The sequence below is a fragment of the Garra rufa genome, chromosome 18 (genome assembly GCF_049309525.1).
Source record: "Garra rufa chromosome 18, GarRuf1.0, whole genome shotgun sequence".
NCBI lineage: Eukaryota > Metazoa > Chordata > Actinopteri > Cypriniformes > Cyprinidae > Garra > Garra rufa.
The window spans coordinates 41,310,750-41,330,253 of NC_133378.1; the positions used below are offsets into that span (position 1 = coordinate 41,310,750).

At 30.3% G+C, this 19,504-nt stretch overlaps 1 protein-coding gene across 1 annotated transcript in view; it reads right to left on the reverse strand.

The window, feature by feature from the left end:
• vdra (vitamin D receptor a) overlaps positions 1-19,504 on the reverse strand; it is a 67,770-nt gene that overhangs the window by 9,633 nt on the left and 38,633 nt on the right. The window contains exons 2-3 of the mRNA XM_073823276.1: positions 14,749-14,896; positions 4,456-4,586 (exon numbers count right to left, since the gene is read on the reverse strand). Of these exons, the coding sequence (XP_073679377.1) occupies positions 4,456-4,586; positions 14,749-14,894 (277 nt within the window). The 5' untranslated portion in view covers positions 14,895-14,896. The remainder of the gene's footprint in view (positions 1-4,455; positions 4,587-14,748; positions 14,897-19,504) is intronic.

The window sequence follows — 19,504 nt, forward strand, 5'->3', positions numbered from 1 at the left end:
TTATTTCTCAGTTCATTTCACCAATAAACATTACATATATTTTGTACAATAAAATTATTAAAATGAAAAATAGGAATAATTTTAAAAAAGTCATTTAAAATATTAATAAATGTAATCCCTGCGCACCATTTGACATGTTTCTGTAACAAAACATTCAGTCAAATACGGCTGTTTACAAATCCCACATAAAAACGAGTTGTATCAGTTGTATTCCGTGTTAATTCTAACACCCTAATTGAGCTGTTTGTGCCTCCTGCAGTGCCGTCTCTCGAGTCTCTTCTGTCTAAATCTGATGCTGACTGAAGTCCAGCGTCTGTGGGCTGATTGTGAAGTGTGAAGAGCGGCTGGCCTGGGTTAACACACGCTCTTGGCTCAGACTGGGGCTCCTGCGAAGGTGCGGACGGCCGCCAGACGACACTCGGGTGGCGGATTTACAGACGCCCAGCGGGCGACAGAGTAAATACAGACGCTGACTGACAGCTCCAGCACTCCGTCCGCTTCCCGTCCCTTGAGGCGAGGGCCGTTTCCCGGAGCGGGACGAGCGTAACAGGACGCTGACGGTGCCAGTCTCGTGGCGGTCTGCGGCGTTTGCCATCTGTGCGTCTGTCTCTTACTCACGCTGCGCTTCGGGAGTTGAACCGTTTCCAAAAAAACACATTTATACTAAACTGATGTACTTTGAGGAATTACTGGTGTAGAAAAATAAGTTGATTTACATCTTGATGAAACATTATGAAGATCAACAAACTTTATTTCATTCCTAATAAAAATTAAAATATTATAATGCATTAAATTATTTTTAGTTAAATTAATCTTTAATTCCTAATAAAAATTAATTAATTAAAATATGATAATGCATTAAATTATTTTAGTTAAATTAATCTTTAATTCCTAATAAAAATAAATAAATTAAAATATTATAATGCATTAAATTATTTTTAGTTTAATTAATCTTTAATTCCTAATAAAAATTAATTAATTAATTAATTAAAATATGATAATGCATTAAATTATTTTTAGTTAAATTAATCTTTAATTCCTAATAAAAATTAATTAATTAAAATATGATAATGCATTAAATTATTTTTAGTTAAATTAATCTTTAATTCCTAATAAAAATTAATTAATTAAAATATGATAATGCATTAAATTATTTTAGTTAAATTAATCTTTAATTCCTAATAAAAATAAATAAATTAAAATATTATAATGCATTAAATTATTTTAGTTAAATTAATATTTAATTCCTAATGAAAATAAATTAATTAAAATATTATAATGCATTAAATTATTTTTAGTTAAATTAATCTTTAATTCCTAATAAAAATTAATTAATTAAAATATGATAATGCATTAAATTATTTTAGTTAAATTAATCTTTAATTCCTAATAAAAATAAATAAATTAAAATATTATAATGCATTAAATTATTTTTAGTTTAATTAATCTTTAATTCCTAATAAAAAATAATTAATTAATTAATTAAAATATGATAATGCATTAAATTATGTTTAGTTAAATTAACCTTTATTTCCTAATAAAAAATAATTAATTAAAATATGATAATGCATTAAATTATTTTAGTTAAATTAATCTTTAATTCCTAATGAAAATAGATTAATTAAAATATTATAATGCATTAAATTATTTTTTAGTTAAACTAATCTTTAATTCCTAATAAAAATTAATTAATTAAAATATGATAATGCATTAAATTATTTTTAGTTAAATTTATCTTTAATTCCTAATAAAAATAAATTAATTAAAATATTATAATGCATTAAATTATTTTTAGTTAAATTAATCTTTAATTCCTAATAAAAAATAATTAATTAAAATATAATAATGCATTAAATTACTTTTAGTTAAATTAATCTTTAATTCCTAATAAAAAATAATTAATTAAAATATAATAATGCATTAAATTACTTTTAGTTAAATTAATCTTTAATTCCTAATGAAAAATAATTAATTAAAATATAATAATGCATTAAATTACTTTTAGTTAAATTAATCTTTAATTCCAAATAGAAATAAATTAATTAATTTTATAAAACATTATAATGCATTTGTCATGATCCTGCCCTGACAGCCCTGTCTGTCTTGTCTTTGTTTGATGTTTGATGGAATAAAAAACTCCCACTAAATTTAACTAAAATTAAAATCAAAATAGATAAAAAAAAAATCAATAAAGATATTTTTACTTTTAAATTTATAATATAATATTTTAGTATTATTATTAAATAATTTAAGTTTATCATTATATTATTACTTTCGGACACACACACATTTTTTTTTATTTCACTAGTGAACATTACATACATTTCATATAAATTTTAGCTGTGAAAAAACACAAACAAAAATGATTTTACATTAAATCTAAATCTTTTTTTTTTACTTTTTAAATATAAAATACAGCAGTGAAATATGATAACAAAAGTGTAATATATCATAAATAATTATTACTAATATGTCACGATGACGTCACAGCGTTCTCAAGTGTGAGATCAGCACCTGATTGGCTACAAACAGTGTTGACCTTTGACCCGCTGTCCTCGTCTGACCAGAAGGCGCTGCACAAAGAGGCTCTTTGAAATGCGATTGTATCCGTTTTCTCTTAAAGTAGCGATCTGCCTTCCCCACGACTCCCACCCGCGTCTCAATCAAATCTGGGTCGCTCATTGTGCAACTTCATGGAGAAAAAGCATCATTGTTGGCTCTCTCTCTCTCAGCCAGAGCTGTTTTCCTCAAATGAACTGTGTGTTTCTATGAGTGTGTGTTTGTCGCTTCAAAACACCTCAATTAACTGGAATTAACACGGAAACAAAGCTGTTTTAATGAATGCTGTTTTCTAAGACTCACAACACCTTTAGCAAGCTCACAGCAATGGTCCGGCAAACATCCACAGCAGTGTTTTGCACAAGAACTAATCTAATAATCAAATGTAGTTATTAAATGTCGTTGGTTTAGTTGTTAATGGAAATCTGCCACATGCTAAATTAAACACAGATGATCTTATTATAACATAAACACTGACTGACTCATAAACACAAGACATTATCAATATATAAACACTTTCATAATGGACCGTCATGTTATTGGAGATCGTAGTAGAGTTTGGGAAACACTTTTATCTGAAGAAATTATATATTATGAATATATAATTATATATTGTAAATCTCTCTAAAAATGTATTTATATATATAATAAAAATATAAATATTATTTTAATATATATATTAAAATAATCAGATATGTATATAAAAAATGTAAATCAAAATAAAGCATAACTATGATTTATTATAAAAGTATAAAAGTATTATAAATCTGTCTCTCGCTATATATATATATATATATATATATATATATATATATATATATATTTTTTTTTTTTTTTTTTTTTTTTTTAAGTGATACATACCTGAAGATAATTTTAATTAAAAATTGCATATATTTATCTATTAAAAAAATAAGTATAATATAAAAGAGGTATATATAAAATTCCATATATATATATCTATTAAAAAGTAAAACTTTTTGACAAATTAATTTAAGTAAATTATATACATATATATTTAAGGTTTCTAATAAAAACATATCTACTAAAATAATATTACTAAAATAATATTTATATTTGAGAATATATTACCTTTAATGTTTATTAAATTATATATATTATATATATGATATTTTTGACAAAATTATGAGCAAATTATATACATATATTTAAGGTTTGTAATAAAAAAGTATTTACTTAAATAGAAATATTTAAATTTTATATATAATTTTTCATATATTTATTAAAATTAATATTCGTATTAAATTATTAAAATTAGTATTAATATAAATTAATATTATATATAAAAATTTAAAATAAATTTTAGTGATGCATATTATATTAAATATGATGCATATTTATAAGTAATAATTACACCTGAAAATATATTACCTTTATTTATATTTTATTATTTTTTATATATATATATATATATATATATATATATAATTACTAAGTATATAATTTAATAATATAAATATATACAAATATAAATAAATATTAGATATATTTATATTAATATATTAAAATATTTATACTTAATATTTATGTGAAAATATATTACCTTTAATTTTATATACAAATAAAATGTGTATATTACACACATTGTACAACATGCACATTGCATTGTTACAAATATGAATAAATAAATTAAATAAAAAGGTATTAATAAATAATATGTATATCTTTCAAAATATATAGAATTTGATATCTATTTAATTTGATTTATTTATTTTTATTATTATTTTTTTTATTGTGATGTCAGTTAGTAGTTTGTGTGTGAGTTGTGAGCATTGTGTTGATTCTTTGAGATGTTGATGTGGATTCAGGCTTTAGGGGCCGCTGTGGCCCCGTGTGTGACCTCTGACCCCCGGATCGCCCCGAGGGCGTGACACTCACATTCTTTCATCATGCCGATGTCGACGCAGCGCTTCAGACGACAGGCCTGGCAGTGACGCCGGTTGTCTTTGGTGATGGTGCAGTTCCCATTGAACGGACAGGTGAAGCTCGCCTTACGCTTCATACTGCGCCTGACGGACAAACAACAACAACAACATCCTCAGATAAACAACACCACATCAACGTCAACATACAAATATAACTAGATAGAACACGTCTGCCAAGACCAACTTTGAAGTTGGCTTGAGAACCTGGACCAGAAAGTATGAAAAAAGTTTGAACAGTTTAAACAGATTTAAGTTTGAGGGTTTTCAGTCGGAAATACTTTGAAGTTTAAAGTAGTTTTAAAACCTTAATGTTTGATTGGTAGACGGATAGCATGATTCTAGCATGATTACCAAGTTGCTAGCATGTGTCTAGCATGATTAGCATGTTACTAGCATGTTGTTAGCGTGATTCTAACATGATTAGTAAGGTGCTAGCATGTTTCTAACATGATTAGCATGTTGTTAGCATGTTGCTAGCATGGTTAACAAGTTACTAGCATGTTTGTAACCTGACTAGCATGTTGCTAGCATAGTTAACAAGTTACTAGCATGTTTTTATCGTGACTAGCATGTTGCTAGCATGGTTAACAAGTTACTAGCATGTTTGTAACCTGACTAGCATGTTGCTAGCATGCTAGTACGATTAACAAGTTACTGGCATGTTGCTAGCATGGTTAACAAGTTACTAGCATGTTTTAACGTGACTAGCATTTTGCTAACATGATTAACATGTCACTAGCATGCCTTGGAAGTTACTAGCATGTTTTTAGTGTGACTAGCATGTTGTTAACCATGCTAGCACGATTTGCAAGTTACTGGCATGTTGGTAACATGATTAACATGTCACTAGCATGCCTTGGAAGTTACTAGCATGTTTTTAGTGTGACTAGCATGTTGCTAACATGCTAGCAAGATTTAGCAACATGATAGTCATGCTAAAAACATGCTAGTAACTTGTTAACCATGCTAGCAACATGCCAGTAACTTGCTAATCGTGTTAGCATGTTAACAAAATGCTACTTAACATGTTGCTAGCACGATTAACAAGTTACTAGCATTTTTTTATCGTGACTAGCATGTTGCTAGCATGGTTAACAAGTTACTAGCATGTTTTTAACGTGACTAGCATGTTGCTAGCATGGTTAACAAGTTACTGGCATGTTTTTTTATCGTGACTAGCATGTTGCTAGCATTGTTAACAAGTTACTAGCATGTTTTAATGTGACTAGCATGTTGCTAGCATGGTTAACAAGTTACTAGCATGTGTTTATCGTGGCTAGCATGTTTCTAGCATGGTTAACAAGTTACTAGCATGTTTGTAACCTGACTAGCATGTTGCTAGCATGGTTAACAAGTTACTAGCATGTTTGTAACCTGACTAGCATGTTGCTAGCATGCTAGTACGATTAACAAGTTACTGGCATGTTGCTAGCATGGTTAACAAGTTACTAACATGTTTTAATGTGACTAGCATGTTGTTAGCATGGTTAACAAGTTACTAGCATGTTTTTATCATGACTAGCATGTTTCTAGCATGGTTAACAAGTTACTAGCATGTTTGTAACCTGACTAGCATGTTGCTAGCATAGTTAACAAGTTACTAGCATGTTTTTATCGTGACTAGCATGTTGCTAGCATGGTTAACAAGTTACTAGCATGTTTCTAACCTGACTAGCATGTTGCTAGCATGCTAGTACGATTAACAAGTTACTGGCATGTTGCTAGCATGGTTAACAAGTTACTAGCATGTTTTTACGTGACTAGCATTTTGCTAACATGATTAACATGTCACTAGCATGCCTTGGAAGTTACTAGCATGTTTTTAGTGTGACTAGCATGTTGTTAACCATGCTAGCACGATTAGCAAGTTACTGGCATGTTGCTAGCATAGTTAACAAGTTACTAGCATGTTTTTAACATGACTAACATGTTGCTAGCATGGTTAACAAGTTACTGGCATGTTGCTAGCATAGTTAACAAGTTACTAGCATGTTTTTAACATGACTAACATGCTAGCACGATTTGCAAGTTACTGGCATGTTGCTAGCATAGTTAACAAGTTACTAGCATGTTTTTAACGTGACTAGCATGTTGCTAGCATGGTTAACAAGTTACTGGCATGTTGTTAGCATGGTTAACAAGTTACTAGCATTTTTTTATTGTGACTACCATGTCCCTAGCATGGTTAAGTTACTAGCATGTTTTTAACGTAACTAGCATGTTGCTAGCATGGTTAACAAGTTACTAGCATGTTTTTATCGTGACTAGCATGTTGCTAGCATTGTTAACAAGTTACTAGCATGTTTTTAACGTGACTAGCATGTTGCTAGCATGGTTAACAAGTTACTGGCATGTTGCTAGCATGGTTAACAAGTTACTGGCATGTTGCTAGCATGGTTAACAAGTTACTGGCATGTTGCTAGCATAGTTAACAAGTTACTAGCATGTTTTTAACGTGACTAGCATGTTGCTAGCATGGTTAACAAGTTACTGGCATGTTGTTAGCATGGTTAACAAGTTACTAGCATTTTTTTATTGTGACTACCATGTCCCTAGCATGGTTAAGTTACTAGCATGTTTTTAACGTAACTAGCATGTTGCTAGCATGGTTAACAAGTTACTAGCATGTTTTTATCGTGACTAGCATGTTGCTAGCATTGTTAACAAGTTACTAGCATGTTTTTAACGTGACTAGCATGTTGCTAGCATGGTTAACAAGTTACTGGCATGTTGCTAGCATGGTTAACAAGTTACTGGCATGTTGCTAGCATTGGTTAACAAGTTACTGGCATGTTGCTAGCATAGTTAACAAGTTACTAGCATGTTTTTAACGTGACTAGCATGTTGCTAGCATGGTTAACAAGTTACTGGCATGTTGTTAGCATGGTTAACAAGTTACTAGCATTTTTTTATTGTGACTACCATGTCCCTAGCATGGTTAAGTTACTAGCATGTTTTTAACGTAACTAGCATGTTGCTAGCATTGTTAACAAGTTACTAGCATGTTGCTAGCATGATTAGCAAGTTACTGGCATGTTGCAAGAATGGTTAACAAGTTGCTAGCCTTTTTTAGGCTAAAATATTATGGAATTATCTTATAACCAGAAGATGGCAGCAGAGGATCACTCATTGGCCTTTTCAACTTCCTAGTTTTTTCAAGACGTCTTGCTTTTGGATTTATCATAAAATGACTAGTATAATAAACTGTAGCTCTTTCACCGCACTGAAGTATAGAGTATAGCAAGAGCAGAAAGTCATTAAGCTCAGACACAAACATCCCATAAGGGTGAATTATTTAAATACTTATATATAGTTCATTAAAATTAATTAAGTTAAATATTAATGGTATACGAATTAAATAATGCACTCAATATGAATCGATAGGAATTTGAAATATTTTATATAATTTAATAACTACATCTTTTAAGTTTTATCTTGAACTGGAAAACCTATTAAATAGCCTTTATTTACCAACACAAACTTGTTACCGCTATAGTTTTGTTACTCTGAATTTAGTCCGAATCATTTAATGCACAGCTGTTTTTGACATCAGCTTGTCAGATGTTTCATCCAGTTATTACTGTCAATCATAGCAATGACTCGCACATATTTTTTTTTTTTTTTTTGTCATTCTTGAAACGCTATACATGGGCGTTTGGTCCTCTCAGACAAACAACACTTTTCCTGGATTGTGAATGGATTATGTAGAGAAAATGAACAAAGTACACTCATATTACAGCACACTACATTTGAGCGGAAATGACTGAGCTGGCTCGACTAAAACAAAGAAGAAATCCTTGCATATGGTCAATTGCAGTTTAAGCCACTTCCGTGTTGGTTTCAATAGAGAGAGCGGGAGGTTGCCGCTTGGTCTCCATCAGCTTTATTGACGTTTTTATGACTGGTTTCCGTCATAAACTCTATTTACTGTGTTATTTTGGAGGTAACTATGATCAGTGAGGATCACACAGATCCTCCACCTGTGTCCGAATCATGGGACAGAATGCAACACACACTTATATATAAATACACACACACACACACACACACACACACACACACACACACACACACACACACATTTGTACAAACCAGGACTCTGAACCGGTTCAAGGAACGAAAACGAAAAACGAAAACAAATGACAACATTGAATTCTGAACAGAAACGGAAACAGAAATTCCAAATTAACCGGTTAATAACGGTATTTTTATCGTTCTCTTTACTATATCAATTTGGCAGACCAAAATCATGAATTCAAATTGTGTGCGCAAATGCTTAAGGTTAGCACCTGGCTGTTTCATGTGCAAAGGTATGTTTAGGTTTAAGTTATTGTAGCCTAATTAAAACTTGTAGTTTAAGTAGGCTATAGATTGACTTTTTTTTTTTTTTTTTTTATAAAATATTTTGCTGAAGCCCATCCAGTTTTTCCAGTAGCCTGTTTAGTATATTATAATTAAAGTTGTGGATCTGTTGTGTTAAATGTGAAAAAAAAAAAAAAAAATCTGTTGTTGTTTTATAATGTTACAATGCATTACGTTTTCTTTTACTTTTATGCATTAAATGTAAAATCATAACTATCTGGAGTTCTGTTTTGTTTGAGGGAAAATAGCCTATCATGCATATTAGGTAAGGAATAAGTCAACAGGTTTTTATCGCAGATTAAGCCGTGTGGTCAGGATGTTAAGCGGATGGTCTTGAAGGGGCTTATTTCGCTATAGTATTATCAAACAAGAAAATTGTTTTTTAAAAATTATTAGCGCATTTGTAACAAGTTTCCAGGTGAACTCGTTTACTTTCGGCTTTAAAGACAAGAAGTTCAAATGACACGAACACGGAATTTGGTTTAATCATTTGTAAACAAAGCCAAACATATTATTAAAAAGCACACACTATCTATCTATCTGTCCGTCCGTCCGTCTATCTATCTATCTGCTAAAAAAAATTCAGATCATGTTTGATTTTCTGCATTTTCACATCCATAATAAGCATTTTGATAAGGATGGCGAATATGAGAAAACTAAAAAAAAAAACGCATACGAAAATCGGACTCAGTGTACTATGTCCTTTAGAATTGACTGATCACGGGTCGAAAGTAAAGAGAGATGACAAAAATAGAGGATTTGCTGCAATCTTGTACTCACTGACAAATATCTATTATAAGATGTGCTGCTCCCTTTACACAGAGTGTGCGTTATCGCAAAATCGAAAGTAAAAGTAAACAGCGCGAGCACTCATTTAAAAGCGATTTCTATACCCTGCATATTGAAAGTGCGAAAATTATATACAATATTAGAATACTGTATTATTATTATTTTTCTTCAGTTTTCCTTTTTTTAGATTCTGTTTTAATTAAATGTAAGTGATCTAAAATCATGCCCAATTAAATTTTAAAAATGTAAAATCTTTATCTAATTGAAAAATAAAAAATAAAAGTACATTTTAGGCACTATGAAGAAGTGTGTTTTATTATTTCCCCCAAATATAGTTTTATCTCTTCTCAAATTTTTTTTTTCTGTTAAGGAATCACATTATCACAAATCAGTTTAATTAAAACAATCTTAACAAAATAAATTTGTTGAGTTTTATATATATACTGAGTGTATATATATACTGAGTGTATATATATACTGAGTGTATATATATACTGAGTGTGTATATATACTGAGTGTGTATATATATATATATATATATATATATATATATATATATATATATTTATATGTGTGTGTGTGTGTGTGTATCTATATATATATATATATATATATATATATATATATATATATTAGGGGTGGGCATAGATTAATTTTTTTAATCTAGATTAATCTAGATTAAATTTTGGAATTAATCTAGATTAATCTAGATTAAAATGGCTAATTTGAATTCTGATGAAGGCATTCAGAATATGTGTGCTACCCAAATAAAGTCTTAAAGTCTTTGAGAATGGATCATAAAGCTGTTCTATGATAATTTGTTGATGAAAATAAATTATGTTCAATTAGATGTACTTGTGTTTACTAACTAACTAACAATGAAATTATTTTTTCTACCTATTAGATTGTGTTTTTTTAACGTCAACACCTACCCAGCCCATTACATGTTACACCGTACTTTTATTTTGACAGGTTGCCGTGAAGTTTCTGTGTCATACAGTATGATATGATGCTAGTTTTCTCAAATGAAACGGTAAAAGTGACACTCACAGCAGTTTGGGAGATTGAGTTTATCTGTTCATGCGAGATGAAAATGCCAAAAATTACCGGGAGCGTCACGTGTGTTTCAGTATGCGTGTAGTAAAAGCTCATCTCCGCAATGCATACATACAGCTAGGCAAACGGAACATATCGGATTCATATTAAAACGGTCTTTTTGCATTTCAGTTTTCACATACACTAGTCCATATCGCTATTTGAATTAAGTGACTGACCAACATTTGATTTATGAATCCAAAAAACGACGAATTTACGTGGCATTTCGCTATAGTACATTCGGTTTTTATGAATGGAGGACGACGCGATCCGCGACGCGATGTGTTTTGGCGGAGGAGACTTAAACGCGCGACCATATTCTAGTCTTCGGTATACATCCACGCTAAACTATCAAGGTGAAAGTCATCATAGCTTGCGTAGTTTAGAACCAGCTCCCAACCCAAATTTGAGAATAGATTAACGGCGATATTTTTTTTATCGCGCGATAAGAGTTTCACGTTAACGCAGCACGTTAACGCCGATAACGGCCCACCACTAATATATATATATATATATATACAGATACACACACACACACACACACACACACACACACACACACATTTCTGTATTTACGATTCAATGCTAATTTATCATAAACATGGTGGTTATCAAATTAAGGCATAAAACATTTTAAAGATAAATTTTTAATACATTTTTCACTTTTCATCCAATTAAAATAAAGTAAATAATAAAGTAATAATTCCTTTTATTCTGCAAATAAAGCACTGTGCAACAGATGTTTACTATTAGACTATTACTATTAGACTGATACTCTATAAAAAAGTTTAATTAATTTAACTTAGTACTATCCTAATTTAATCATTTAAAAATATATTTAATTATCAAAAACATTGCATCACATTAAAAAGTACATTCTGGTGCACGGAATCTATTTCTGTCATATCTGCTGCACTTTAAACCACAAATTTACTTTATTCCTATTTTCTTCAACCAAGTTCAAACACGTTCCACGTTTTACAATAAATTACATTTTTATGAGCGGATTCCGTCAGAGTTTCTGCATCCCATAAATCAAACGACGCCCACGTTTACATGGCGACTAGAACGGCCAATCAGAAGAGAGGTCAGGGACAGACAGGACTCTTAAAGCGACAGCATCAGTGAGAACAGAGATGAGAAACTGCTAGAACAAGAGAAAACAAAGCGCTTTCCCATCCCGCATTCAGATGGCATTTTATTTCACTGACGTCACTGACTATATCGAAGCGCGCCGCTCTCTTCCCGTCATAGTCACTGCGATCCAAACGCCTCATAAACAGCGGCTCTATTAGTTACATAAGCTGGGGTTTTTCAGCGGGGTAATAAAAGCCAACATCTAATGAGCTGCAGACACCGAGATGGAGACGCCGAGCCGTCCGTCTATCCGTCTGTTCTCGAACGACGCACAGGAGCGACTGACCTTTGGGCGGATTTAACGGATGAAAATAACCCCGGGAACAACCGCAACCGCTTTCTGTCCTCACTGAAGGAACAACTACAGCACACTGTCTGTCATGTGTTTGCATGTTTTACAGGAAAATCTGCAATCTGCACAACTTAAAAATACTTTTAATAATGAAAATAATAATTATCATAATCATAAATTATAATTAATCACCAAATATATATATATATATATATATATATATATATATATATATATATATATTTTTTTTTTTTTTTTTTTTTTTTTTTTGATAAATAATAATAATAAAATAGTAATTTAATAATAATAATAACTTTAATACTGGTCACTACTGGTCAAAGGTTTGAAATAGTCATAATTAACTTAAAAATACTTTAAATAATAATAATAACAACAATAATATTAATAATAATAATTATCATAATTATATTATATTTGACCTTAACTATTTTTTGTAATTTTTGAATAAAAAAATAAAAATAAAGAAAAAAATAATAATAATAATAACAACATCAAATGAATAAAAATAATACATTTTTAAATTGAATATTTCACATTGCTGGTCAAAATTTTAAAATTGTTATAATTATTTTTAATTTGAAAAACAAATTCAGCATCATAGATAGAGTTTAAATAATAATAACAATAATAATGATAATATTAAGTTTAATACTGGAATATTTTGCACTACTGGTCAAAGGTTTGATATAGTCACTATCAACTTAAAAATAATTTTAATAATAATACTAATTATCATACTCATAAATTTGACCTTGAAATTTAAGTTTTAGAATATATATATTTATTTAAATTTTTAGAATACTACTACTAATAAAATAATAATAATTAAAACTAATACTAAAAATACATTTAACCTAGAGTGTTAAAGGTGTGGTCAAAGGTTTGAAATATATTTAAAAAAATTTGGGGAAAAAATAACATCAGTAATCGAGCTTAAAAATAACTAGTGATAGAGCTTATTAATAATAATAACAATAATAATAATAATAATAATAACAACATTAATAATAAGTTTAATACTGGAATATTTTGCACTACTGGTCAAAGGTTTGAAAGTCATTATCAACTCAAAATTATTTTAATAATAATAATTATAAATTTGACTTTGACATTTAAGTTTTGGATTTTTTTTTTAGAAAAAGAATTTCCAATAATAATATAATAATAATACATTTAATATCAGAATCAAAAATTTGACCTTGAAATTTAAGTTTTAGAATATATATTTTTTTTATTTTTAGAAAAATAATAAATAATAATAATAAAATAACAACTGAATAATAACAAACACATTTAAAATTTAATATTTTTCAGTACTGGTCAAAAATGTTAAATAGTCATAATTTTTATTATTGTTTTTTTTTAATTCAGCATTAGTGATAGAGCTTAATAATAATAATAATAATAATAATAATAATAATAATAATAATAATAATAATAATAACACTAATAATAATAATAATAATAATAATAATACATTTAACCTGGAATGTTTTACACTACTAATCAAAGGTTTGGAAAATGTTTTTTTGTTTTTTTACATTGTCCAAACATGGACAAACATTTTCCGTCCCGTGGTAACTAGGAATTACCCAAGATTCAGTCTGGATTCAGAATACCCAAGAAGAGATGATGCCAACCCACAACAAACAACATACAGCACTACACAATTTTTCTACAAGTTTGATTGCAACACATAATCATTACTATTAGTGTTCATCATCTGTTTTTGATTACACCATTAGTGTTTTTAATATTTATACCATATGTACATCGACTTAACATACAATAGTCACCACTAATAAGCTACTAAATATATTGTAGTAGCCTACAGTTTTTGTACAGCTGCTTTGCAACAATTTGTATTGTGAAAAGCGCTATACAAATAAACTTGAATTGAATTAAATTGAATTGTATGGCCTTTATTTTTTTATAGATTTATCATAAAGCATGCATTTATTATCAAAAACAGTGTTAACCAAATGAAGGCATTAAACATTACTAACATAATTAATCTTTCAAAATGCAATCAAATGAAAGAATTGCTGTTAAAATAAAAAAAAGTGAAGAAATGTTATGTGATATTCCTTCAAAAAATAGTTTATTCTTTGACTTATTATTATTATATATCATTAAATTGAACCTGAAATATTACTGATGTGATTAAAAGGTTTGAAATAACAATTTTGTTTTATTTTTAATGACCAAACATTAAGTCTCTTTCGCAGTAATACAAATACAGTAAAATCTGTACAGCAATTAAATATTATTATATTTAAAAATAGCTGATTTCTATGTGCATATCTAATAAAACATCATTTATTTCTGTGATGAGCTGCTGAATTTCCAGCATCATTAGTGTCCTCCAGAAACCATTCTACTATGCTGATTTGCCACTCAAGAAACATTTCTGATTATTTCCAAAGTTGAAAACACTTGTGTTGCCCAATTTTTTTCTGGACACTGCTATGCATTTTATTTTTCAGGATTGACATATGAATGGAAAGCTCAAAAGAACAGCATTTATTTTAAATAGCAATCCTCTTCTACCTGAAAAAGCCCTTGCAGCCCTCGCAGGTCATGGCGTTGAAGTGGAATCCGGTGGCCTTGTCTCCACAAACTCCGCAGATCCGCGGCGCGTTGCGGTCAAACTCATCCTGACCCGTCGCGGACGTGCTCACGGCCATGGGATCCATCACTGAAACACGGACAGAACAAGAGAGAAGCGTCAGAAAAGGACACCCGATCTGACCTGAAACGCCTCGCATACGATGAATCCACAACTGCAGTATTTACACAAGTCACCTGCATTTATGCATTTAACAGATGCTTTCGGCCTCGGAAAAAAACATCAGCTCACATCTGATCCTCAAAGGCATTTGCGCAGATTAAAGTCATATTAAAATTTGCTAAAAATGTCCTTATCCTCAGATCATACAGGAAGTAGATGAGATTGTTTCTTCATCAGATTTGGAGAAATGTGTCACTTTATCACTAATGGATGTGAATGGGTGCCATCAGAATCAGAGTCCAAACAGCTAAAAACAATGATAAATGACAATTGTGATGTTTTTCTTAGCCGTTTAGACTGTCATTCTGACGGCACCCATTCACATCCACTGGTGAGCAAGTGATGGAATGAGACATTTCTTAAAATCTGATGAAGACACAAACTCATCACTAATGATCTGAATAGATGACACTTATTAGCAAAAGAAATGTCATTCCATCACCTGCTCACTAATGGATGTAAATGGGTGCCATCAGAATCAGAAACCAAACAGCTAAAAACAATGATAAATGACAATTGTGATGTTTTTCTTAGCTGTTTAGACTGTCATTCTGACGGCACCCATTCACATCCACTGGTGAGCAAGTGATGGAATGAGACATTTCTTAAAATCTGATGAAGACACAAACTCATCACTAATGATCTGAATAGATGACACTTAAAAGCAAAAGAAATGTCATTCCATCACCTGCTCACTAATGGATGTGAATGGGTGCCATCAGAATCAGAGTCCAAACAGCTAAAAACAATGATAAATGACAATTGTGATGTTTTTCTTAGCTGTTTAGACTGTCATTCTGACGGCACCCATTCACATCCACTGGTGAGCAAGTGATGGAATGACACATTTCTTAAAATCTGATAAAGACACAAACTCATCACTAATGATCTGAATAGATGACACTTAATAGCAAAAGAAATGTCATTCCATCACCTGCTCACCAATGAATGTGGATGGGTGCCGTCAAAATGAGAGTCCAAACAGCTGATAAAAACATTAAGCACATTTCTTACCAATATTTAAAAAACACCAAATTTTCATAAATAATAATAAAAGAATGTTAGATTTAAAAACAAAAAAACAATGAATCTATCTATGATTTAGATAAAATAATAATAATAATAATAATAATAATAATCCATATAATTTAAACAATTGTAATAAATATAATTAAACTTAGGTAAACCAGGTGCATTGTGCATTCATTTGGATGACAATTAAGCACATTTTCTACCAAAATTTAAAAAAATGACAAAATAAGAGTATGTGTATACATACATATATATATATATATATATACAAAATAAAAGATATATAAATATAATAAAAATATAATATAATACAAAAATAATATAAAAAAAAATATATAATATATATAATATAATAATATATATAATAGTAATAATAAGAATATTATATTATATATATATATATATAAATAATAATATAAAAATTAAAATAAATATAAAAGTAGCTACATTTTCAAAAACAAAAAAAAGTAGTCAATTTATCTATCTATGATTTAGATAAAACACATTTATATTTTATATATATATATATATATATATATATATATATATATATATATGAACTCTTGTGATGTTTTTATCAGCTGTTTGGACTCTCATTCTGATGGCACCCATTCACATCCACTGGTGAGCAAGTGATGCAATGACACATTTCCCCAAATCTCATGAAGAAACAAACTCCTCTTCTTCTTGGATGTTTTCAGGGTGAGTAAATTCTCAGGTAATGTTTACGTTTGGCTAAACTTTTAATGTAACTCATCCATCTGTCACTAATGGTGTGGATTACACCTGTGTTTGCAGCAATAATGAATGTTCAGCGAGTGAAGATACGGTTACAGAAGCGCTGCATAATGAAAAGAGCATCCACAGGTCAAAGGTCAGCAAGAACGAGAGCAGAGGGAACGAAACAAAGCATGCAGAGGATCCGGTTTCAATGAATACTCACGCAGAAAGCATTTCTAGCAGCTATGATAATAATAATACGGCGGTGTTATTCGGCAGCTCGTTCCTGGAAGCTCAGGCTTGTTTTGCAGAGCGAGAGGACAAACAGCGGTGAGGAGCATGAGCTGAATACATATGAGCATGCACTAACACACACATGTGATCATGTCCTGCATGTGGACACGCGTGTTTGTGTGAGAGCTGGAGAACAAAAGCGGGAGGAGCTTCGCTGACGCTGAGATCAGAGCCTATCCTTCACCGCATGACGGCTCCACATTCACTGAAATACATTAGTGCAGCGCTTTTGATTTCCAGGTAAATGAGAATCAGAAAATAAGCATAATGTCATTAGCATCAGTGCTTTTGGGTGAAAAGTATTGGAGTCAACCTTAAAATCAATATACTGGGCATTTTAATTAATAAAAAAAATGATATATATTATATATAATAAGAGATAAATAAAACTACAATTTAAATAAATATAAATAATAATAATAACAGATAAAAAATACACGATTTGGTGATTTTTTTTAAATAAAAAAAAGTAAAAAAAAAAAACATCAAATTTGAAATATTTTTTTTAATAAAATCAGTTTTCCTTTAAAAAAAAAAAGATATAATTATAGATACATATAATAACACACTACAAACTCCTGAATTGAATCAAATGATTCGCGAACACATTACAAAGTCCCGAAATGAATCAAATGATTCGCGAACACACTACAAACTCCCGAAATTAAACAAATGATTCGCGAACACGCTACAAACTCCCGAAATTAAACAAATGATTCGCGAACACACTACAAACTCCCGAAATTAAACAAATGATTCGCGAACACGCTACAAACTCCCGAAATGAATCAAATGATTTGCAAACACGCTACAAACTCTCGAAATTAAACAAATGATTCGCGAACACACTACAAACTCCCGAAATGAATCAAATGATTCGCGAACACATTACAAAGTCCCGAAAATGAATCAAATGATTCGCGAACACACTACAAAGTCCCGAAATGAATCAAATGATTCGCGAACACGCTACAAACTCCCGAAATGAATCAAATGATTCGCGAACACGCTACAAACTCCCGAAATGAATCAAATGATCCGCGAACACGCTACAAACTCCCGAAATGAATCAAATGATTCGCGAACACACTACAAACTCCCGAAATGAATCAAATGATTCGCGAACACGCTACAAACTCCCGAAATGAATCAAATGATTTGCGAACACGCTACAAACTCCCGAAATTAAACAAATGATTCGCGAACACACTACAAACTCCCGAAATTAAACAAATGATTCGCGAACACACTACAAACTCCCGAAATGAATCAAATGATTCGCGAACACACTACAAACTCCCGAAATGAATCAAATGATTCGCGAACACACTACAAACTCCCGAAATGAATCAAATGATTCGCGAACACACTACAAACTTCCGAAATGAATCAAATGATTTGCGAACACACTACAAACTCCCGAAATGAATCAAATGATTCGCGAACACACTACAAAGTCACAAAATGAATCAAATGATTTGCGAACACACTACAAAGTCACAAAATGAATCAAATGATTCGCGAACACACTACAAAGTCACAAAATGAATCAAATGATTTGCGAACACACTACAAAGTCACAAAATGAATCAAATGATTTGCGAACACACTACAAAGTCACGAAATGAATCAAATGATTTGCGAACACACTACAAAGTCACAAAATGAATCAAATGATTCGCGAACACAATACAAAGTCCCGAAATGAATCAAATGATTCGCGAACACACTACAAAGTCCCGAAATGAATCAAATGATTCGCGAACACACTACAAACTCCCGAAATGAATCAAATGATTCGCGAACACACTACAAACTCCCGAAATGAATCAAATGATTTGTGACCCTGCTCTTAAGTCCTTAAGCTCCAAGTCTTAAGATATATTAATTATAGATATATAGAATTAAAATTAAATAAATATAAAAGTAGGTAAAAGTTGCACATTTTTATCAACATTTCAAAAAATAACATAAAATGTTCAAAAAAATAAATAAAAATAAAAACACATTTTAGAGATTTTGTTATAAAATAATTTTTTTAGATACATATAAATACATTGTAATCATAAAAAATTTTTTCTTCCAAAATAAAAGATAAGAATTCTAAATATATAATATTATAATTTAAAGAGCTGCATTTTCCGGTATAATTTCAAATAAAATTAGGTAAAAATAAGGTAGAAATGATTCATAATTTCTATTGGAATTTAATTTATTTATTTATTTGGCTTTGCTCTAATAATTATTCTCATACAGTGTATAGAAGGTGGTGCTTCACTGAAACGAAAAATGTCATATTGCAAAAAAAGTGATGTTAGGATCATGCATTTGCATTCATTCAAAATATGATCTATTAAGCTGTGACAAGTTAAGCTGTGTTTTTATGACATTTCACAACTTCATGTGCTCACGATAACCATAAGATGATAAAGCAGAGTGTAAAAGTTCATTTGAGCGAAAGTTGTTCTG